The 24275-nt window shown below is 40.1% G+C and overlaps 2 protein-coding genes across 3 annotated transcripts; one reads left to right on the top strand and one right to left on the bottom strand.

Annotated features, from left to right (window-relative positions):
* Nucleotides 1-972: 972 nt before the first annotated feature.
* Nucleotides 973-15724, top strand: sos2 (son of sevenless homolog 2 (Drosophila)). Its single transcript, XM_043255288.1, has 23 exons — nucleotides 973-1793; nucleotides 3704-3829; nucleotides 4733-4864; nucleotides 4950-5114; nucleotides 5751-5957; nucleotides 6082-6225; nucleotides 6308-6418; nucleotides 7465-7563; nucleotides 7642-7769; nucleotides 7860-8515; nucleotides 9453-9534; nucleotides 9783-9905; nucleotides 10552-10664; nucleotides 10754-10976; nucleotides 11054-11173; nucleotides 11260-11422; nucleotides 11516-11633; nucleotides 12009-12181; nucleotides 12269-12385; nucleotides 12817-13078; nucleotides 13191-13232; nucleotides 13329-13435; nucleotides 13814-15724. Exons 1-23 carry the CDS (start codon nucleotides 1719-1721, stop codon nucleotides 14363-14365), a joined length of 4038 nt encoding a protein of 1345 aa, XP_043111223.1. The 5' UTR covers nucleotides 973-1718; the 3' UTR covers nucleotides 14366-15724.
* LOC122356518 lies at nucleotides 15714-24249 on the bottom strand. Of its 2 annotated transcripts, none has more exons than XM_043255289.1 (16): nucleotides 24107-24249; nucleotides 23770-23835; nucleotides 23133-23177; nucleotides 22691-22855; nucleotides 22525-22610; nucleotides 22291-22427; nucleotides 21161-21208; nucleotides 20980-21079; nucleotides 20744-20882; nucleotides 20268-20372; nucleotides 19973-20053; nucleotides 18770-18915; nucleotides 18445-18633; nucleotides 16976-17624; nucleotides 16372-16460; nucleotides 15714-16039 (listed from the first exon to the last, which is right to left on the bottom strand). In XM_043255289.1, the coding sequence occupies exons 3-16, from the start codon at nucleotides 23172-23174 to the stop codon at nucleotides 15952-15954; spliced, it is 2064 nt and encodes a 687-aa protein (XP_043111224.1). In that variant the 5' UTR covers nucleotides 23175-23177; nucleotides 23770-23835; nucleotides 24107-24249; the 3' UTR covers nucleotides 15714-15951. The 2 variants fall into 2 exon arrangements, with proteins under 2 accessions (XP_043111224.1, XP_043111225.1); XM_043255290.1 differs by having other exon boundaries at nucleotides 20268-20369.
* Nucleotides 24250-24275: the final 26 nt, after the last annotated feature.

Here is a 24275-nt window from a genome sequence, read left to right as displayed (position 1 = left end):
ACCTCATTGTACGTCGCTTTGGATAAAGGCGTCTGCTAAATGACTAAATGTAAATGTAAATGTAAAATATTTTATATCTTGAAATAACTGTAAAATGTATGCTTTTTTTATAAAAGGGCGTGTTAATATTTTTAGCTTTATTTTATTGTAATATTGCACTATATTTTTTATCTTTTATTTCCTTTTCTCTTTAATGTTTTAGACCTGGTTCTTCAAACAGGCTTAGATTGTAAGCGGTGAAATATCTTGATTTTGTTGTTGTCGTCGTCGTTTTACTTTATTTTAATGCCAGCGACGCTAGACCACAAAACCAATCATAAATCTCATGGGTATATTTGTAGCAATAGCACAACAATACATTGTATTGGTCAAAATGATTGACTTTTATGTCAAAAAGTATTTTCAGTAAAGATCATGTTTCATGAAGGCGTTTTGCAAATGTCCTATGGTAAATAATTCAAAACTTTATTATTACTATGTATTGCTAAGAACCTAATTTAGATGAAATAGCTGTATCTCAGGAGATACCCAGCCAAATATAACAAATCATACATTAATGAAAAACTAATTTATCCAGATTATATATTTCATTCTCGGTTTTTGGTTTTGATCCAGGGTCATTTCTAGAGCATAATTTGCTGAAGTTTCCCAAAAATAAAAAATGTTTACATGATCTTTCTTGACCACGCGATGGCAGTGGGTAGCTGGAAATTTGGGGGATTTTTAGATTCATAGTAACTACAATAATCGTAAAAAAAAATAATAAACAATATTTGGAAGTGCCACTTTTAAGGCGCTGCGGTCTGTTTAAACTTATCTGAAGAATTTAAGATCGGTATCTGATTTGATTTAAGTCAAATGCAATAGCTTCACTGTCCAAACTTTCGGAATATGCGCTTGAGTGTGCGAGTGTTTATTGTGCCAAAATAAGACGTCTCATGTATGTGCTATGTGTCTGCGCTCATTCGCTGGTTCCCTCCCTCCGGGCTGCGCAGATGCGGGAAGCGCGCGCAGTGAGCAGCTGTGATTACACCGTCATGGACACGAGCGCACCACATCGGAGCTGAATCGGGACGTTGCCAACAACAAAAACAAAGACATTAGCCCACCGAATTTTCGTCGGATCACAACGGATTCGGGCGTCGCTTTCGTGACTGGAATATGCCCGGCAGACGGACTCCAACAACATGACAGTGTCGCGCTGGAGAAGCTCCTGCTCCCGCGCTTCATGAAGAGTCTCGAGGCCACAGAGCCGCCGCGCCGCGCCGCCAGATGTGCTGCCGTTAACCGCGGGCACAACATCGCCAGACAAACACCAGCCTGACGACATTCAACGCTTGTTATTAACGCTTCCCCCTCTGTGAAAGACATGACATCGGCTGTCCTGTACGGGCGAGCTGCCCTACTAGCATGTGCGGCTAATTTCGGTGTATGTTAGCGGCTAATTAGCGCACGACGACCGCGACACTCCAACGGCTGTCAGGACAGAGACCCAGACGCTTTTTACACTCTGCTTAATTTGATTTACAAACACTTTTCCCCCCGCAGAATGAGGTGTTTCACGTGACGGAAAGCCTTGCTGGCCCGTAGATGTTGTAGAGTTTGAGTTTGTTTTGAGTGTGCGTGCGCGCCGTGAGAGCGGCTAAACTTGAGTGGTTGTTCCCGGGGCTGGGAGCGCTCGGGGCCGATGCGGAGCAGCGCGGGCGGCGGCCGCAGGCATGCAGCACGACTTCGGCTCCAGCGAGGAGAACAGCGCGAGATGGCGAGGCCTGTTCGTGCAGGCGCTGCGAAAGGTACTGACCCTGTTCGGTCCGTCATTCACACTGCTAGTTGTGTTTTTTTTATTGAGTCTCAGGCGCAATGAGTGAGTTTTAGAAACTATTTCTGCAGAACTGAAATGTAGAGTTTTGTCGTATGATGATTTGCACAGCTGTGCGTAGTGTCTGCTTCGAGGTGTTCTTGAAGAATGCAGCTGTGCAAGATGCAAAGTGTTTCTTTTATATCATATCATGGCCTAGTTGACACACTCTGACACGACGCGTCCTGTCTAGTGTCTAGTCTAGAAAGTTCAGTTGGTTGGTTTTTACTTTTTGATGGGGCTTCACCTTTGACCAGAGAGTCTAATGTTTAACTATCATGCAATGCTAGTCATTTTTAAAAATTAAAAATTACACTAACTGTGTGCGTGGTGTGCATATATACGCATACTAATATTTGTTTTTATTTTATTTTTGTAATTTTATTTCATATTGAGGGATTCCTGGGTTTCCCCTGCCAGAATAAATGAAAGATGTATTCCAGATCTCCCTTCTGTCTTGTTCTTCTCACTACCGCGAGCAAAATATCTCGGCACCATCAGGAGACCGTGGGAGCAGATGGTGTGTGTGAATGTTTTGGTTGTGAGAGAAAGAAAGATTTAGGCTGCATCTGATCTGATGATCAAAATGATTTTCGCTTCCAACCAAACAATCCCTTAGACATAAGTGTGACTCAAGTAACACACTGAGACAAATAACGATCTTTAATTATAAACAGCTGTCCGTAGATTATTACTTTAAAATTACGTGAAAATACCCACACGTCCCAAACCTTTATGCGTTTCTTTCTTCTGTGGAGTATAAAAGAAGATACTTTTGAGAAATGGCTGCTTATTTTACAGTGAAGCTCAATAGTGACCAAAACTAATTACCAGCATTCTTCCAAATGATTGTGCAGAAGAAAGTCAAAAGGGTTGGAATGATATGAGAGTGAATAAATAATTGTAGAATAATTTATTTGTCAATGCTCTGTAATTAACCAAACCTACAGTGTCAAGATGTAAATATACAAAGCATCACTTTTAAATATCGTTCTGGATGTTTTTTTACTGTAGACGTACACTCACTACCGCTCGCATCTCTCATTTTCTCTGCCTGCTCTCCCATTCTCCACATCAATACTTTTCTGTCTGCTACTATCATCCCCCCATCCCTGGAGAAGACAGAGGGGTAGAGTGTGTGTTTGTATCTGCGTGTGTGTATGTGTGTTGTGGGGTCCCAGTAGAGTAGCTCTCAGTGCCTAATGGAGGACGGCATGTAACCAGACACTAGAGCAGAGAGCACAAGCCATCTCTCATCTATGTGTTTGTGTGTGTGTGTGTGTGTGTGTGCTCGCATGCATTTGCTTTGTGTTTTCGCTCTATATTTTGCAGTTGGACTGCAGAAGTGGATTAAATCTGTGTTCAAACCTGTGCTCACCTTTAACCTTTCACCCGTCATAAAACAAATGCTATTATTATTATTTTTATTTTAGTCTGTCACTGTTTGCACTCTCTCTGACACTTTTTCCCTCTAACTGGTTTTGCCACACTACCTGAACAGACTGCATTCCTATTTCAGGACACAGCCCAGTAAGGTGGGAGGGGAATAAAATCGGAAAAAGGTGGTTTTTGTTTTTTTTTTTTGGTTCATTTGTCCACCAAGCTGAGAAGGTGTGTGCGTGTCTGCATATCAGTGTATGTCAGATGATGTCATGCTGCCTTTCTAATAGTATGCATATCTATAAATGTGTGAGAGAGCTGTGATCACAAGTCAGATTTTTTTTATATTTACTATCCATTTATATAATTTTTTTTTTATGTGCATCTGTCTTTGTGATACCATTCAAACGTATCTGTGGTTTAGTGTAGAATGAAGTTATAACTTTGTTCTGTTCTTATGTGCAGGTGCAGTTACAAGTGCATCCAAACCTGTTGGCTAAAGAAGACGCACTCCAGCACATTGAGGCACTCATAATACAGCTCCTGAACAAGCTGTGTGTTACACAGCCCAGAACAATAGCTGATGTCGAGGTACGCATACGGGCATATCAGGCATAGGCGGTGTTATGATATACTGAGAAGTGTGTCAACTGGCAGCGATTGTGCTAAACAGATGGTGCTGTTAGTGGTTATGACTGCTTTACATTATTTACAGTGGATACATGGAGAAATGTAAAAAAACTAGAGTGGTACGTGTCCTAAATCAGTGGTCATCAAGCCACAACACACTATATATATTTATGAGCACTTCATTTATGACTTGATGATCACTGGTTATAGTTTAAAAATAAAAACCAAATTTATTTCACAAAAATTAAGTCAATAAAAATGTGTAATACTGAGGTAAGGTTGATAAATAGCAATTCAAAACTAGATCGTAATATAGTTCAGGTGGTATGAGATACCTCAGGGATTGTATGCAGGGGAGTGAATGTCTAGCGCTAAAATACTACGACTGTGGTGAGACGCTTGAGCAAGGCAACAAACCTAACTGTTCACCAGGCGCCACAACATTGGCTGCCCACTGCTCCGGGTCTGTGTTCACATGGCCACAAGTCACTTCACTTATTTACAACTTTCAAAACATGTGGAAGTAGAATAAATATCATACCTTCATGTAAATCCTTCCCATCTAACACATGCAGTACCAGTTTTTGTTATTTTAAAACTCAATTGTAATGAACAAAAGGTATCGGGAAAAATGTCCTCAAGCTGGGATTCGATATCGGGACGCTCCCCGTTGCACTGTATGTTCGCACGCTTCCCACGAGGCTATCAACTCCATATGAATCATATATTTTTATAAACGGTACATTCAAGAGAGCCTCTTGACCCTGAAGAGCACCTGTCAGTTAGACAGAAATACATGCATGCAATCAGGCAGTACATGTGCCCGATCAGCTTTGTGACCTTTGAATTGATGTGTAATCACAGGATCGTGTCCAGAAGACGTTCCCGAATCCCATCGATAAATGGGCCACGGCGGATGCTCAGGGTGCGATAGAGAAGCGCAAGCGGAGGAACCCGCTTTTGCTCCCAGTCGATAAGATACATCCACTACTGAAGGTGCAAAAACCTCAAACACGTACTCAACATTCGCAAACCGCTAGCTAGCACACAGAGTAACACGTGTCTTGCTTTGTGTTTGCAGGAGGTACTGGGTTATAAGATCGACTATCATGTATGTCTGTATATTGTTGCTGTGCTGGAGTACATCTCAGCCGACATCCTTAAGCTGGCTGGAAACTACGTGAGCAACATTAGACATTACGAGATCAGCCAGCAAGACATCACTGTCTCCATGTGTGCTGACAAGGTCAGAATTTTGTGTGTGTGTGTTATAAAACGTTAATGATTTATCATGTCTATTTCTAACCTTTTCTATTTCTAATTCAATTCGGAAATAAAATGTAAATTAAAAGATGGACTGTTCATTGAGAAATTACATTTAAGTCGTCTGTTATATTAAATTTAGCTTGAGTTCATCAGCTCTGAAACCTGCTAAATATGTTATCACTGGCCCTAAGGTCAGTGATAAATCTAGATGATGCATAGATCTACAAAAAAATGTAATTTACAATACATGTGAAACTTTGAGAAATGTTGGTTCTGTTCATTCTTAAGTTTCTTATTTCAGTTTTTTTATTTTACAGTGATGCCTTAAAATTGTTATCTTAAATCCTAGTGATCAAAATATTTGTGACGCTCATCATTGTAAAGGGATCTGCTATTTTATTTTGTTCTTGTTGCTGTTATTTTCAAATATTATTGCATACTAAATAAATGGTCTTAAAATCTTTTTTCTGAATTAGTAGGTCTGAATACCAAAGCCAGTTAACTACAAAAATGATAGTGAATAGTTGAAATTGATTAAATTAATGTATTAACAGTATTGCCTTTGTGTGTGTGTGTGTGTGTGTGTGTGTGTGTGTGTGTGTGTGTGTGCCTTCAGGTTTTAATGGATATGTTCGATCAGGAAGAGGAGATGGGGCTTGTGTCTCAGAGTGTCGAGGAGGTTTCTTCCTCTGGTGTGCTCACATATGATGACCTTGTGCGCCTGGAGATTGCTGAGGAACGTCAGTATCTGCGGGAACTCGATCTTATCATCAAAGTATTCCGCCAAGCCTTTACGTCCGGTAGCAAACACTTCTCCACTCAGGTGCGTTCTTCTGATTAATCAGAACATGTGAACTGATGTAAATGTTCATACCGGCAGGGATTACCCATTTACATTCTCTTTATCATAATTTATTCTCCGTTGTCTCTCTCTGCTATGTGTGTAGGACGTGGAGCTGGCATTCAGTAATATTCTCGAGGTTCACGAGTTAACAGTTAAGCTGTTGGGTCTTATTGAGGATGCTGTAGAAATGACAGCTGACGGTAGTCCACACCCTCTTGTGGGCAGCTGCTTCGAAGACCTCGCTGAGGTAAAAGAAATTCATAGACACAAAAAAGACTGAAAATGACAAATGCTATGATGTGTGATGTGTGTATATCTGTTGTGTACAGGAGCAGGCGTTTGATCCCTATGAGACACTCTCTCAAGACATCCTCTCTAAAGAATTCTGTCAACATTTCAACACTCTAATGTCCTGCCCAACTGTTGCTCTGTACTTCCAGGTCAGCACCAACACTGGCCTCTTACTGGTTCATCTTTTTCAATCTTGAAATTTTTTCACTCCTTAATTACAGGGATCTTAAAATACTGGCTGGCATAGATATGCCTGTAATTGTTTTCGTGTTATTGCACACAAAATCAATAAATTAAAAATGCTTCACTTTAAAGTGAATTTAGTTGGCACAGTATGAAAAATGTAAATTAACTTTGAATAAATAAAAGAGTACATTTAACAGTGGTGTTATAAATTGTTATAGCAGTGATAAACTAAATGTGGAAAAAATGTGGAAAAAAGCAAGCACAATTAAATATCCAATTTCAACAGATACCAGTAAATAACAACAGTGGTTGATTATTTAGCAATGTTTTTTTGTATTATTTATTGGCTTATTTATTTAATTATTACAAGTATTTATTAGCATGTAAATATTTTCGTGTTAATTTTAGGTTTAAAGTTTACGTTAGAGTATTATTTTGTGCCTTTTTTACAAAAATATTTCTGTATAGATTTGCATTAAATTAAACTATTTTATTCCAGTTAGTTGCCAAGGCAGCATTTCTGCATTTTAAGTTTTAATGTTGATTTGTTTGTTTTTGTTACCAGTAACTGCACTGATAATTGATAAATACTTTCTACATGCCTAAAAATGTAAATGTCTTTAAAAAAAAAAAAGGCAGCATATCCAGGCACTGAGGATTGTCTTTTATTATTCCTTTTTATTTTCTTACTGCTTTATTAGGTTTTGCAGAGATTCTGTTTTTTATGTAGGTTAGAGTTGCATGTCATGTTTGCTTCACTTTTATTCATTACAGTGCCATGTAGAAGTGAATGTAAATTTAGTTTAAAATGCTGTGTTTAGTGTTTTGCTAATTAGACAACCTGTTCTTTCATTAGTCAAACTCAAAATAATATGTACCACATTTTGAAGACAAATAATACAATCTAAAAAAAGACTTGTGGGGACAGGGAGAGGGCAGGCATTGGAATCAAAGCCTTTATCTCTGCAGGCATGAGCTCAGATGTTCTTTCTCCTGTGGTGTGTTTCAGTCAATTGCAGAGGGTTTTAAGGAGGCAGTGCAGTATGTGCTTCCTCAGTTGATGATGGTTCCCGTTTACCACTGCATGCACTACTTTGAACTGTTACAGGTAAGTAGTAAACACACTTAACATTCAGTCGGTAACCTACAGCTGTGTAATGTGTTATTTGTGTATCGTTGTCTGTAGCAATTGCAGGAGTGCAGTGAAGAGCAAGATGACAGAGAGTGTTTAAAACAGGCTCAAACTGCGCTGATCAACCTACAGTCCAGCATTGAACGCATATATACTAAACACCAACCACGGCGCAAACAAGGGTAATGCAAACATCTGGGCTTGCACAATTATGTGTCAATTGCTTACCAAATACAATTTTCATCCATCCTTTTTGTGAATTTCTCTTTTAGGGAGCCGCTGTATCGGTTATATAGTCGTGCATCTCGCAGCAAGCAGGCAGCAATAAAGCGCATGAATGACATCCAGAAGAGTATTGATGGCTGGGAGGGCAGAGATATCGGCCAGTGCTGCAGCCAGTTTATCATGGAAGGGGCGCTCCTACGGGCAGGAGCCAAGCACGAACGGCACAACTTCCTGTTCGACGGCCTCATGATAAGCTGCAAAGCCAACCAGAGCTCTAGGTTGCCAGGAGCGGGCAGTGGGGCGGAGTTTCGTCTGAAAGAGAAGTTTGTTTTACGCAAGTATCGCATTGTAGATCGTGAGGATTCACCAGAGTTTCGTCACGCATTCGAGCTGGTTGGCCGTGAGGAAAGCGGTGCGGTGTTCAGTGCACGTTCAGCAGAAGAGAAGAGTGCGTGGATGGCCGCGCTGGTCACGCTGCAGTACCGGCCCACTCTGGACCGCATGCTGGACACCGTCCTGCACCATGAGGAACAAGCACAACCGCTGAGGCTGCCGTCACCGGATATCTACCGGTTTGCCATACAGGATTCTGAGGAGAACATTGTATTTGAGGAGGGAGCTCAGCGCAAGACTGGAATCCCTATTATTAAGGCTGGGACCGTTGTCAAGCTTATTGAGAGACTGACGTACCACATGTATGCAGGTAAAGAATAGAACACTCCTTTAGCTCAGAAAGGTTTTAAAGGTTTACTCCACCCCAAAATTTTGTCATTAATCACTTACCCCCATGTTGTTCCAAACCGTAAAAGCTATATTCATCTTCGGAACATAATTTAAGATATTTTAGATGAAAACCGTGAGGCTTGTCATTGTCCTATTGAAGTATGAAAAACATCTTCAGAACGTTATATGTTATCATATAACATCATTTTAGAGAGTATCTGCTAATAATAATTTCTTACTGTTCAAGGCACTAAAAGCATGTTATGTTGTGGGGGTCTCCTCATTCACCACCAGTGTGCATCATCAATTTGTATGATGCAAAGGCAGCCATAGTGCTCCAGAATGCCCACCACACACACCAGCTTACTGGTGGAGAGGAGACAGAATGATGAAGCCAAACAGTATACATAGAGATTATTAGGAGGCCAAGATGCTGTGGTCACACCTGAACTTTTTTTGAAAGTCATCGTGCGATTTTTAATGACCACAGAGAGTCAGGACCTTGGTTTAATGTCTCATCTGAGGGACGGTCTTTTTTACAGTAGTTTTCATATCACTATACTGGGGCATGAGGGCATGAGCACCCCCTGCTGGCCTCTCTAATACCTCTTCCAGCAGCAACCTAGGAGATCTCCTATCCAGGTACTGAACAGACTCAACCCTGCTTAGCTTCAGTGGGTAATCAGACTTGGCCTGCGGGGTGACATGGCTGTTGGTTTTCATCCAAAATATCTTAAATTGTGTTCCGAGGAAGAAGAAAGCTTTTACGGGTTTGGACAGTGTTTTTATTTTGGGGTGGAGTAACCTTTTAAGAAAGAACTTCAGTCAAAGTTCTCCAAATGTTTGCCTACCAGTATGCTTATTTGTATGTGTCCTTGGGTGCCTTTTTAAAAGTACTGTTCTTCTTTTCCACACAGACCCAAATTTTGTGCGTACGTTTTTGACTACGTACCGTTCTTTTTGTAAACCACAAGAGCTGATCCAACTACTGATTGAAAGGTAAATCACACATACACTTGTGTCTCTCATTTTTTCAATCAGTTAAAACAGAGGAATTCTATTAAATTATTCACAGTGCTTCCATCACTTTAAGATGTTAACATGTCCATCTGGGAGTTTTTGTTGCATTTACACACATGTGGTTTGTAAAGTTAATATTGTCTGCTATTTTATTTCTGTGTTTCCCTTTCATGTTAGGATGTATATGCATGCAATTTAGTTTTAATTGTTCCCCCATTATGCTTCAGGATTGAGATTCCAGAGCCAGAGCCATCGGAAGCAGACCGAGAGGCACTTTGGAATGGAGAGCAACCAATGGTAGCAGAGCTTCAGAGATTTCGCAGAGAATACGTACAGCCTGTCCAACTCAGGTATAAATGCACACATTCTCATAGTACATGCCACACTCACCATAATATCATAATTTAAAATAAGTTTTTTTAGTGTATTGTATATTCTGTAAAATGTTTAATTAATTTCTCTAATGGCAAAGCAGCAGTCACATAATCCTTTCAGAAAGTGTTCTAAAATGTTGATTTGGTTCTCAAGAAAATATTTTTCTTATTTATCAGTGTTGAAAACTGAAATATATTTTAGTGAATACATATTTTCATTCAGTTAAACTAAAGAAAAAAACATCTATTTGAAATATAAATTTCAAATATCATTTTTTCAGTGATATAATGTCTTTTAATATCACTTTGATCGATTTAAAGCATTCTTGCTGAATAAATACATAAATTTCTTTAAAATAAAAAAACGTAATGAACTCGGACTTTTGAACAATAGGCTGTGTGTTTGCGTGTGTGTATATATATATATATATATATATATATATATATATATATTATTATATATTATTTTTATTATTGTTTTTTTTTTTTAAGACTCAACCATCCTGTTGTTGCTTAATCTTGTGCTCATTTCAGTCAGTGTCACCACACACAGTCCTGCTGTTCATCAACACTAATGGTGTCTGTGACCTCGTCGGTCTGATGTCTGTATGTGTGTCATTAGGGTTCTGAATGTATTCCGTCAGTGGGTAGAACATCACTTTTATGACTTTGAGAATGATCCTGAGCTCAGCTGTGAACTTGAAGAATACCTCACCAGCACCACACAACTTAGAGGTATGTAGACACGCTTCCAACAGTGCTGAGTGTCCATGCTTGATGCTCATACGGGTTAAGAGACTGACATCTGATATTCTGTTTTACAGGTAAATCGATGCGCAAGTGGGTGGAGTCTATCATCAAGATCATGAGGAGGAAGAAACAAACTCAATCTAATGGCATCAGTCACAACATCACCTTTGAGAGCCCACCTCCTCCTATTGAATGGCACATCAGCCGTCCCGGAAGCATTGACACCTTTGACCTTATGACCCTTCATCCAATAGAAATTGCTCGTCAGTTAACGCTTCTAGAGTCTGATCTGTACAGGTGAGCATATAAGAACTTTTAAGGATGCATGAGAAAAGACAGCACGTTGACTAATTATTGTACATTTGTGCACTCAGAGCCGTTCGTCCATCTGAGCTGGTAGGAAGCGTTTGGACAAAAGAAGATAAAGAGAAGAACTCTCCAAATCTGCTGAGGATGATTAGACACACAACCAACCTCACACTGTGGTTTGAAAAGTTAGTAATTAGCACATAGCCGACAGCTTTATCTCAGTATAACATCTTTTCTTGTTTCTGTAAGTGAATCCTTTGTTTCTCCTCAGGTGTATAGTAGAGGCTGAAAATGTGGACGAGAGGGTTGCTGTGTTCTCTCGTATTATTGAGATCCTGCAGGTGTTTCAAGAGCTCAATAACTTCAATGGAGTTTTGGAGATTGTAAGCGCCATCAATTCAGTACCGGTGTATCGCCTCGACCACACATTTGAGGTGAGCTGTTAGTTTATTATGCACTCATAGTGTGAATCAGAATAGTAATTGACAGCTAATAATGGAATACGTGTTTTTGTTGTCTGTTTGTAGGCCGTGCCTGAGAGGAAGAGGAGGATTCTAGAGGAAGCTGTTGAACTTAGTCAGGATCATTTTAAGAAATACCTCGCCAAGCTCAAATCCATTAACCCGCCTTGTGTACCTTTTTTTGGTAAGAGAAAGAGCTGCTTTGTAACAAACTAGCATGTTTTTACAAATGTGTTAAGATTTGGATTATGTATTGTTGAAATGATATATATTTCTGTCATGGTGAAGCTACATTTCCAGCAGTCATTACTCCAGTAATGTAGGATGATGTTTTTGTGTTTTAGATTAATAGAAAGTTGTTAAAAAAAAAAAGGTAATTTGTCAAATAGAAAGTGTTTGTACCATTATGAACGTCTTTACTATCAATTTTGATAATTTTAATATGTCCTTGCTGAATAAAAGTATTAATTTCTTTCTTTTGAATCTTACTGACCCCACAATTTTTAACAGCATTGAACGTGTGTGTGATGTTTCCTGTCTCTTTTCTCTGTGTATTCAGGCATCTACTTGACTAACATTCTCAAGACTGAAGAGGGAAATCCAGATTTTTTGAAACGTGATGGAAAAGAACTGATCAACTTTAGCAAAAGACGCAAAGTAGCAGAAATCACTGGAGAAATCCAGCAGTACCAGAACCAACCTTACTGCCTCAAAGTAGAACACGATATTAAGGTCTATACGTTTTTTACTCATTCTCACTTTTTTCCTCTACCTCTCTCTAGTTCTTTTGATGTTAAGAAGAGTTTGTTTGTTTTACAGAGATTTTTTGAGAATCTGAATCCAATGGGAAACATGAGCGAGAAGGACTTTTCTGACTACCTGTTCAACAAGTCTCTAGAGATTGAACCACGGAACTGTAAACAGCCACCCAGATTTGTGAGTTGTTGTTTTTTGTTGTTGTTAAAAAACTGTTCATATCGAAAAATATATGTCTGAACTTATCATTTTTTAATTTAAAACATATAATTTTTTCCTTTATTTTACTTTATAGTTTATTGGTGAGGTTTTGTTTATTAATTTGTATATATTTTATTCATTTATTTATTTTTATTTTTGCTTAAATGTATGAATTTTAGAATGAAATTATACTATTAAAGCTAAAAATAAAACTAGAATAGTACTAATAATATAAACAAACAATTCTCACTAACCGACTGGACATTTTCAGTTTTCTAAACCTTTTTACAATAAAGAACTCCTTAAGTGATGATATGAATATAATGGAGCGTAATGTATTGTTTGCACTGTTTATGACTTATGTGAGAAGGTTTATGTTTATAACAGTATGTTGGTTTTATGTCCTACAGCCCAGAAAGACTACGTATTCTCTGAAGTCTCCAGGCGTTCGGCCGGTGCGGCAGGCATCAGGAGGAGGAGGGACTCTGAAAGGTCACCCAGTGCCATTAGAACGAGAACCACCTCACAAAATCACCTTCAGGAGCATCGCAGAAACAGAACCTGAGACTCCCCCATCTCTCCCCACCTCTCCAAACACACCCACACCTCCACAGTCTGCCAGCTCTGACCTCAACTCGGTGTTCATTGAGCCTGACCTGAGCAGCTCTTATGGTGAGAGAGGGGAAGGGTATAACTCACTGGTAAAGGATCAGCTAGTAAACTAGTATATCATTTTCCCCATACATGTTTAAAATATTGGCTTTTTATTTATTTTTTTCTACAGGTAACAACACCATATTTGCCCCAGTTTTGCTGCCTCAGTCCAGTAAGTGTGAAGTTCTATATTAACTCAAGCAGATCTTTCTTCCTTTTTGCGACAGACTGTAAGACTATGTGTTTCCCTTTTTTTTTTTTTTGACAGAGTCTCAGTCTGTGTCATGTGGCAGTTTGCACCATTTGATTGGCGATGAGCTACTTAAACCCCCTCCATTACCTCCCCGCAGGAAAGATACCGCTTCAGAGACCAAGGTGACTTGCATAGTGTTGAGGAAGTTACTTTGAAACTATACATGCTATAATGTCCACAAACTGAATATAAAGATCAAAAATCTTTCCAAGAATCCATTAGGGGAAAAATGATTGTGGTTTTAAATTTAAGTGTGTGTGGATATTGTTTGTTTCATTTTCTTTCTTTTCTTTCTTTCTTTTTTTTTTTTTTTTTAGTCTTTGGATATGCACACCTTTTTGTATTTCTTTGAAACTATTCATGCTACTTATGATTTAAATAGCTTATAACATAGCTACTAAATAACTAAACTAAATATTTTTTTGTTCATAACAATATGTGATGCATAACAATATTATGAATCTCAAAACGTAATTTTGTCCATTCTGTCCTCTCTTAAGTTGAGTTCCAGGCCTGAAAGTCCTCCCGCCATTCCACCACGACAGCCTCCTCCTCCTCGCCTGCAACCACGTGTCCCAGTGATCAACGGGCCAACAGATGGGCCGCTGCCAAGCCCCCGGCCCCCTCCGCCCCGCGATCCTCTGCCAGACACACCTCCGCCAGTTCCACAGCGACCTCCGGAGATCTTCATCAACTATCCGGTGAACATGCAGCCGTCTCCAGGAGGCCGTTTCCACTGGGACTTCACCAGCTCGCCCAGCACTCCCAACACCCCTCCTGGCACGCCCTCGCCCCGGGTCCGGCCCCCCGGCACACCTTCTCCACGTGTGCCTCGCCGCCCCTGCACGCCCAGCATCAGTCAACCCAGCCTGGTGCACCTGCCCCCGCCCACTCCGGCCCCTCCCATACCACCTCGGCACAACTCCACCCCCGCGCTGCCAAAACTGCCCCCCAAGACTTACAAGAGAGAACTTTCTCAATCCACACACACTCTCTCGCAGCCATCCATACACACTCTCTCGCTAGTCGACAACAGGGACAACAACGAATAAGAGCATCCCACCCTAAAATACAGACGTGAGTGTGCGAGTGTATGTGTGCGTGTTTTAACGTTTAACCTGGAAGCAGACAATCTGATGCTAATGAAAACCTGAGGATGCTTGAGGAATGTGGTTATCACTCATTTTTCACATCCGTGCAGAGCTACGCAAGGTCATGTGCTCGTCGACAGCACATTCACTAATGGAAATGCTGCTCCGAGGCCTTTCACCACCGTCAGACTATGCTGTGGATGTTTATTTGGTTGCAGGTCAGAGGTCAACCAGGGTTCAACCCGAACACCCTAAGCACGCCTCTCTTTGGTTGCCTTTAACTCACAGCCGTGACCTTGACCAGAGATTGTACCCATCAGGTGAACTCTTTAACATTTTGATGAGAGCTTTTTCCTTACACTATTTAAAGCCAATATGATGTCTTAACCCCTCCCCTTGAAGGCGTACTCATCTATTCGTTGATTCGTCACAAACCGATACTTACGCCCCTTGATTTCCGCACCAGACTCTTAATGTGCCTTCAATATCAGTACTGAACAAAATGTAAGCATTCGCCTTGACCATGCGTAGAAGAAATGTCTAGACAACACCTCCGATCGTCCATTTGTGCGTGTGCGCTCCAAGTATTCTGTACAAAGTGACATATCTGCCCTCACTACTCACCTCGGCGCCATGGCAGCCCAGTTGCTGATGTATCTACTGACAATCTTAGTCTGAGACCCACCGGATTCACACACTGTTGTAGAGTGTTTGGTGTGGACCAGTGTCAAGTTTGTGTGTCTTAATAGTGTGCGGTGAGCCTTTTTTTTTGCACTTTAGGGCAGTACTGTTACAGAGAAGCAGAGGACTCAAACTCACAATCCTGTGACCTTATGACCCTGTCCTGCTAACCCCCGTCCTCTGGGCTGGTCAGGACATCCATCGGGCCGTTTCCCAAAACTCGTGACGTTTGGGACGCGGTCAGAATGTTCTATTGTAAATCACGCCTCCTGCTCTCATTCAGGTCCGCTCCATCAACCGAGCCAGGTCCGTACAGGAAGGGCTTCATCACCAGAGCAATTCCTATCCAATCGACCACGGAAATGGTCTCCGAGGTCATCAGCCATAGAGGGACTGCAGTGTTTTGTAGTGATGTCACATCCTGTACGTGTAGAATCTCACTCCCACTGAGATGATTGGTCAATTTGGTTTGAAGTGTTAGTAATTCCCAAAAACTCACTCTGTGTGTGTGTCTGTGTGCGTGCGTGCGTGCGTGTGTGTGTGTGTGTGTGTGTGCGTGTGAGCATTTAAGGCCTGTAACTGCTTTTGTACCATGTTCTCCATGAGACTCATTAATAAACTCGCAGTCTTATTTTCTACTGAAAGTTTTTATTCCTCAGTTTATGTGCATTCTATTACATCAAAATTTCTCTCTGACAAATCACATCATGCTTAAGATGTTGAATTTAGCGCTGGTCATGGCTTCATGTCAGTTCACAGTGAGTAGTAGTCGTCATTTGTAATTTCAGATTTTTTAAAAAAAAGTTTCCAACTATTTCATTGGATGAAGTAGAAGCGTTCCCTGTGTATGGTTAGTTGCATCAGTGTCAGACTGTACTGCAGGGCCCTTCGCTGTCTTCACTGTCATGCCACACCGCTTCAGCCCGCTGGACTCCAGTCCCTCTGTATGCAGATCTAAAACAACACATACATTACTACTTTGGAGTGCCCTTAAAGGAATAGTTAACTGCAGCCATAAACGATTATTTTGATAATCTAGTTGGCAGATTATCGTTTTGATTAATCGATTAATCTGAAAAAAAGGCCAAAAAACATTTCCATGTCCTGCCCAATGTCCTTCAGTCAAAATGACGTAAACACAATGATGTAAACCACAGTTACAAAACAGGGATGTAAAAGCCATGGAAATAAGTTTACATAAAATCTTAACGGATTAAAAACTGAGATTGTTCTGTTGCTTACTGCATATTTTGACAGGTCACCAAACCCGACTGTACGTCCCTTACCGTGATTGGTCGGTCTCTTGCTGCTGATTAATGATCTGATTGGTTGCACTGAAAGACACAGAGTTCTCTTTTGCAGGAGTCGCATCGCCCTGAAAGAGAAAAGGTGAGCGTTTTTCTTAGTAATGGTTCTTAGTCATGTGATATTTAAACGGCTGCATCTGAAAACACATACTAATCCATTATGTAGTGCACGAATATCCTACTATTCTGTTATACTACTTCCACTATATAAAAGATGTGAAAAGAGGATGTCTGATTTCACAGTATGTGGAAAATCCCTGGATGACTTGCCATTTCTGGTATTTTTCTGAAGTGGCTTATAACAGACTATTCCATAATATATACTATAAAATATATTATTTCATAAAGTCATGGGAGAGGATTTGTGAAAGGCAGCTGAGTACGTATCCGTACTACACGCTCATAACTTTGAACAATCACTGAGAAATTACTAAAGGTGTCCCTACTTAAAGAGTGTGTGATTTCAGATGCGGCCTATGTGTTTGGCACAAAACAGCTTGAACAACACTGTAAGTGGACCTCAAGGGGACAAAACAGTGATTCAGAATTGTAGGATGCAGTGGGTTTGTAGCAATTTTCAAACCTGTGAGTAAGCCGGGTCCCAAATCGGCCGGAAGGCACTGGCGGGGATTCTGTGTGGTTTCGGGGCACGTGTCTTTCCTTGCGCTCCAATGCGAACCTCGGCAGGAATAGGAGCCCGCCTGGGAATCTGCCACTGCATGCACAATGCTCCCCCTGCCTGCGCGGCTGAAGCGTTGTGAGTGTACGAGGGTTTGAGGAGAACTGGAACCTCGCTGTCCTCTTCATCATCATCCTCATCATCTCGCGCTTCCGCTCCCCGGAGCCGATTCAGAGTTTCATCCGGGCTGCAGGTCGTTACCGAAGAGAAGTCAAAAACGGATGCGTCGGCCACGTCGCAGTCTGTGTCCCCGTCATCGAGACGATGCGGCGGAGGGTAGAGCTCAGAGGCGTACACCCGTCCGTTGAGCCCCGGGGAGCCACACACGCGCACGGCCAGACCAGCCGAGGAGCTCTGACTCTTGGCAGCAGTGCTGAGGTTTCCCCCGACACCTACAGGTGGCACGCGGTTCAGAAAGAGCCCGGCTTCTCTAGGATGACGAGGGAAGGGGACGCAGATGGGACCCGTGTGGCTCTGCCCTGCGCTGCCATTCCACATGTACTCTGCTGTCCAGCCACCAGGGGGCACATCACACATATGCTCTCGGCCATTTCTGAGAGGACACAGTTTAGTATAGGTATTTGAAAATTGATCTAATTTAATTACTGACTGCTGATTACAAACGTAGTTTAAACGGGGAATTGTTAGTCAACATTAAATAAAAATTATTTAACTTTATCATTTTAAATAAATGATTCATCCATGTATGTAAAAATCCAATCCAAGTAGTCTCTAAATACAGGCTCAAACTGAATTATATAGATTTTAATACTTTGAGATTTGTTACAATTGCTCCAAATTTAAAGCATTTTTATTTATATAATTTTCTATGTAACAGGGACATTGCAGAATACCATTCCAGGTGCTCTACATAAAGAATATAAAATAACAAGTACAGTAAATGTGATTAATAAGTAGCTTAATCAGTGCATTGTTCATTGTTTGTTCATGTTAGTTAATGCATTAACTGATGTTAACCAATGACGCCTTATTGTAAAGTGTTATCCAAAAATCTAAGATTGCGTACTTTCAGTGTTTTAAGTTGAACATTATTTTTTTTTTACATTTCTAAGAAAAATGTTAAACTGTCAAACATTTTCACGAAAAGGAAAGCTAATTTAATATTTCAGAAAGGAGATGCCCAACTTAATTTTTTCTTTTACATCTAGTAAGCGCAATTAAATAAATTAAATATCCAATTACATACTCCATTATGAAAGTAGCTACATGTAATGTTTATATGTAATTATATTTAAGATCCTATCATTACATTTTTATTATTATATTCAAGCATTAAATATAAGCATTATCTTTTTTTTTTTTTTTTTGCATTTTTTTTTTTGCTTTAATTTCTGTATAACATGCTGGATTACCTTAAAATGCCACTGGGCCGAGGCAGCGTCCGTGAAATGCCAACACGACAGCATTTCCTCTGGTGTACAGTGCTGTCTATGCCTGCGCCTGCTGCGACGCTGGCTGTATCCGCATTAGTGCTGGCACAGTACTTGGTAAAAGCGGAAGGGCCACAGTCGGGGCTCTCGGCGCAGCACCTGCTTCTCAAACTGCAGACACACTAAAATTAGCATCAGCCACCTGCCACAAAAGCCGGTTTCATCCAGTTAAACAGAAGACCACGTCACAAAATTCACATTTCTGAAGCTTTACATGCAGATAAACGGGCAAAATAACAGGACTGACCCTTGTTCAGGCCCCACCCCCTCTTCGCATGGCCCCGCCTTCGCCAGTGTCATGTGACAGCTTGTGCAGAGGCCCCACAGCGCCCGCTCGCTCTCCTGTAGTGAACACCAGTCTGCATGCCCAGCGCCAGAGCTGCGTAACAAGGCCTGGTGGAAATAGAAAGAGCAGTAGAGATGCAGTGCTATAATTTTCAGTCGCTTAAGAAGATGCACTGGCTGCTTGGATTACTTGAACCTGCACTGCTTGTCTCAGACAGTAGTGCAGCAGTGTGAAAAGCAGATTTAGGTGGCATTAGTTCAGCAATGCGGTAATGCCATCTGGACCCTGCTCGACTGTGCTGTAGCATTCGCTGCCATCTCGTAGGCTACTAGCCCCATGTCATGTCTAGCATCACAATGTTTTCCATATTTTTACTTTTCTCGACCTAAATTTAACGTCAGCTATTTAGCAGAGTCAGATCACACATTTGAGCATCGAACGTCATAGAAAGAGACTCATCTCTTTGTAAAATAAAATCTGCAGTAATATACTTATAATCGAAGCTCAAAAAATACAATGCATACAGCACTTTTTTAAAAAGAAATTAATAGTTGTATTATGGGACTGATCAAAAGTGTCAGTGAAGACATTTATAATGTTATAAAATATTTCTATTTAAATTAAATACTGTTCTATTGACGTTTCTTTTAATTAAACAATCCTGAATTCTGAGTTGAAATGACAGAAAATTAAGCTCTGCCATCACAGGAATAAAAAAATGACTTTTTTACAATATTGACTTCTTTCAAAAACATTACAATATCTTACTGACACCAAACCTTTGAACGGTCATCCATATGAGGTATGAAACTAATAATACATTTACATTTAGACATCTAGCAGACGTTTTTATCTAAAGCGATAATAATATAATAAATAATAATGAGTCCCAGTAGATCTTTTTTTTTACTAAATGTTTAAAAGAAATTTAAATGCTTTAACATTTTTTATATGATTACAATGCATGCACGATTTTCCTGGACCCAGTTTCCAATCACTTCTTCATGAAAATCTCTGCTGTTTACATAAACACATCACTGGGAAAGCAGGAGTTCGTGAATCTAGAATAGTCTCAGCTGAAAATAACAGGCATTGCGCGCGTGTTACTGCAAACGTATTTTTCACATATTTTTATCAAGTCTATTCTGCAAGCACGTGACTGACCTGTATGATGTTCAGGTATGTGTGGATGCGGGAAACAGGAGCGAACAGTAGCGAGAGCAATCTGAAGCTCTCTTTCTCCTCCTAGCAGAAAAACATAAACGCATAAAACTAATTTATGCAAGAGTTAAAAAAAACTATATTATCAAATTTATACGTCAGCAGCAACTTATGCATGAATTTAGATGTGAGTGGGGACCGGTTGCTGTAGACTCATTTGCTGCTGCTGAGATGGACACAAAACAGTCATCCCCGTGTGCTTCAGCATCTTTCATAACGTAAAAAAGGAAGTTCTTGCCTCTGCATTTTGTGGATTGCTGTGGGGTGAAGTTGCCCTGATCTCTCTTCTCAGGACAGTTCCCAGACCGGCAACGTATCCAAGATATGCATCAGAGAAAGACTTCTGAGGACAATGAATGTATATTGTAAAATATCACTACAAATCAAAATAACATCAAATATATAATTTAAATATAACTATACATTTTTATATGTTTAAAGTAATTTATTCCTGTGATGCAAAGCTGAATTTTTAGCGTTACTGCAGTCTTCAGTGTCACGTGATCCTTCAGAAAACCATTCACATATACTGATTTGCTACTCAAGAAACATTTACCAAAGCTTCATCAATTTAGGATCATTTAATGAACTTAAAAGTTCAAATATAACATTATATATTAAACATTATTATGATAATGTAAAAGTCTACACTGTAACTTTTGATTGTTTTAATAAAGGATTACATGTATTTGTTATAGCAGTAAATGTCATTACATCGTTCTGTCCAGTGAGGTTAAGAAAAGCATCCCCGGCAGCACAGCTTCTCTCATCCGTGGTCAGTCGTTCTTCTAGGGTGTTGCGGAACAGCAGGTGGCGCTGTAGCATCTGATCGATGTGCTTTACAAACGCCACACTGTCTCAGAAACACACAAATGCACTTGTTACAGCGCGTGGTGCAGACAGAGATAAAGAGGTGACATGAAATAGTAATAGTGACTGTAGTTCTGTACTTTTGCTCAGCAGACTTGTATTTCTCATAGAGCTGGTTCAAACTAGACACGTGATCGCGTTCAGACCGGAGCAGCATCTCCACCACACCCCGCCTCCTGCCTGACACAAAGAGACAGAGAGACGTGAGGATCCACATGTGAACACTGAGCAGTTAAAAGACATGGAGGTCAGGTTATTTACCCCGCCGCAGGCAGCTGTGTGTCACGTGGCAGGAAAGAGAATCCGCACCTGAAACAGTAAACTAAATCAGCTGTACTGTGACTGATCTTTAATATCGTTTACTTCCCCTCACCTAATTTCTACCGCATATTAACAACACTGGTAGCAGCTGAAGCATAAAACTATATGTATATGCATAAATTATACATATAATTAATACATATATACATGCAAAACATATCATTTATAATTATACATATAATGAGGACTACAGTGTAATATGTATATGCGTATATGCATCGCTTTGACCACTTACTGTAGGTCACTTGCCATGATTGGTTGATTATGTACAGTGCCTACACGTTATTGGTCAAATTACTGTTTAGTAATTACCTTTAGAGAATATGAAAACAATGGGAAGGCAAAGGAAAAGCGTACAAACGGACAGAAGAACGAAGAAAGTATGCATTTAATTGGGAAATTCATCCCAACGACAAAAAATACAAACAATTATTATTATTTACGATAGGGATTTAAGAACAACACACTAGTTTGGAGGATGGTTTTAAGTTTTAAGTAACTCATTATTAACATTTTGGTTATTTTAGACATAAATGGTTACATAGTGTAACTTATATTTAAATATTTTATTAGTGCTGTCAAACAATCGCAAAGTTTAAGTTTACATAACATAATGTTTACATAATATAATACTATGTATATTTATTTTGTATATTTAAATACACATGCATGCAAGTATTAATATATTGAATATATTTATATAGAATACTACATATATATGACACACTACATATCCATAATTTATGTAAACTTTAATTTTGGATGCAATTAATCGTTTTATGGGTACGTTTACACAACAAAGATTATACTAAAAATAGTAAAGTCCCAGTTATTAAAATGATTAAAAATGCTGCATTAGGCATGCCAGGCCAGTAGCTGGCAACATCACTTTAAAAAAACAATACCATGCACCTGCAAACACATGCTTTTCAATATACTGTACAGGTCCTTTGCATGCACTACATCATTGTTGTCATAAATTTGTGTTTTTGTAGTCTAAATTCAAAAACTTTGAAGGCCTTTTTGAAACATTTTGAAACGTTTTTATTTGTTTCCCAACCCAAGCTCACCTGTATTCTGTCTGGCCCATTGCCACACCTGTAATCCCTGCAGGTAACAGTGTATGAGGAAATCTCCGCCCACAGGTGAAAGGGGAGGAGCCTCTGCTGCACCATTACTCTGTCCGCTACTGTCATCCACTCCATTACTGCACTCACACACACACACACACACATCGACGCATACGCTATAACACAGTTTCAGTCATGCTTTAAATGTGTGCATGTCAGAGCGTATACGTTTACTTCTCTATTCCTGGATTCTCCGGTGGTTTCCTGTCTTGTGTCTCACAGAGTTGACGAAACTGACAGCGTACCTCCTCCAGCTCCTCCTAAAGAGAGAGACAAGAGAACAAAACTTTGACAAACACAGGTTCCAGAGCAGATTTACAAGACAGGTGTGCGATCTGACCTTGAGGGAAAGCACCAGACTCTCAAGGTGAAGGGCGCGCTTGTTGCAGCCATGCCTTGTGTCCTCCAGCTGGCTCTGCAGCTCAGTGTCTCCCTGCTGAATCTGATTCAGCTCCAGCAGCGCACGAGAAAACCCTGCCCGCAGCTCACACACCATGCCCTGAACCTGAACGCCACGCATCAAACGAAGATGGCTTTAAATCATTTTATGCTACTTGCACAATCAAAGAACAATTTCTTTACAAATTAATATTAAGAACTCCTAGAAATGTCCATGATTTTAAGACTTGCATTCATTTCCATGACGTTTTCAGGCCTCGTAATCGCATGTAATTACACACACCAACCCAAAATGTATTTTTAACGGACATGTTTGCAATGCTTATATAGGTTTCGTGTTTTTTTCTCACACCCGTTGAAGAAAGTTTGTGTGCGTTTGTTACCTTAGAGATCTCTCTCTCCAGTTCTCCCTCGTGAGATTTCATTTTCTGTGTGAGCATACACAAACATCATTTAACACAGTCTCAAAGGATGGTACACATTCTCTGTTGAGAGGCGCTTTCTTTGACAGGTGACCACAGAGATTTATGGTGGTCTGGTAAGATGCATAGCAGCTCAGTTCTTATGTCTAATGCTTGCTTAGCACACATGGTTGCTTTAATCTTTTCAGTTAGTCACTACACATGGATAGTGCATTATGATCAACTGATCCATTGTATTTAGTTTTACGAGGTTAGTCGGTCACCAAAGGAATAATAAGCCATCCATCCATCAACTTATCCATTTATAGCACGTTATTGCAAGAATAGTAACTTATAATCATCTTATCCATTTTAACAAGTCAGTCACTACAAGGAAAGAAGGCCATTCATCATCATCTTATCTATGCACGAATAAGAAAACCTGAAATCACCCATTACATGAGAGAAAAACGTGACAAACATAATAAATTGTAACGTAAAGATCATGTATAAAAAAGAAAAGGGGTTGTGAGAGTGTTATACGTAGCATCAGCTCCGTATTAAAAACACAGTTTTCTATTAAACATGAATCCAAGGCGCGCTTGTGTTTTTTTTTTACCTAGAGCTGGTCGCCCTGTCAGCGGATCCCAGGTGGAAGAAAAGATACCTGCCAAAGAGCTCCACCCTACAGCAGAGAGTGAGGAAGCATTTAGAAATGTTTCCCCCTTTTTTCACAAAAGCATATCCATAATCACACATAATCACAAATCATAGTAAATGTGAAACATAAAAACGCGTAAGTAGCCAATTGTAAGTAGCAGCCTGAAAAAGACACAAAACGATTCCCAAAAAATGCAGCAGCCTATTCATAAACACAAATCTTGAAAATCAAACTAAAGCTAGAATCATTAAAAAATACTAATAGAAAAAAATGTGTGCAGCGCGCGCTTACTTACCACAAAGATCTTCAAGATTTCTTTTTAAGTTTAAATGTTACTCCATTTCTTTGACATAGTGACGGCCTCATGTTTTTTTTTTTTTTTTTTTGTAGTTCACCGTCTCTCGCTGCGCTGTCGTCTCCCGGTGTCCGGTATCTCTGGTGTCGTGCACTGCGTCTGTCTGACT

The sequence above is a fragment of the Puntigrus tetrazona genome, chromosome 13, assembly GCF_018831695.1.
Source record: "Puntigrus tetrazona isolate hp1 chromosome 13, ASM1883169v1, whole genome shotgun sequence".
In the NCBI taxonomy this organism is placed as follows: domain Eukaryota; kingdom Metazoa; phylum Chordata; class Actinopteri; order Cypriniformes; family Cyprinidae; genus Puntigrus; species Puntigrus tetrazona.
Note: the sequence above shows the minus strand (reverse complement) of the source record. Positions and strands in the feature narration are given on the sequence as shown.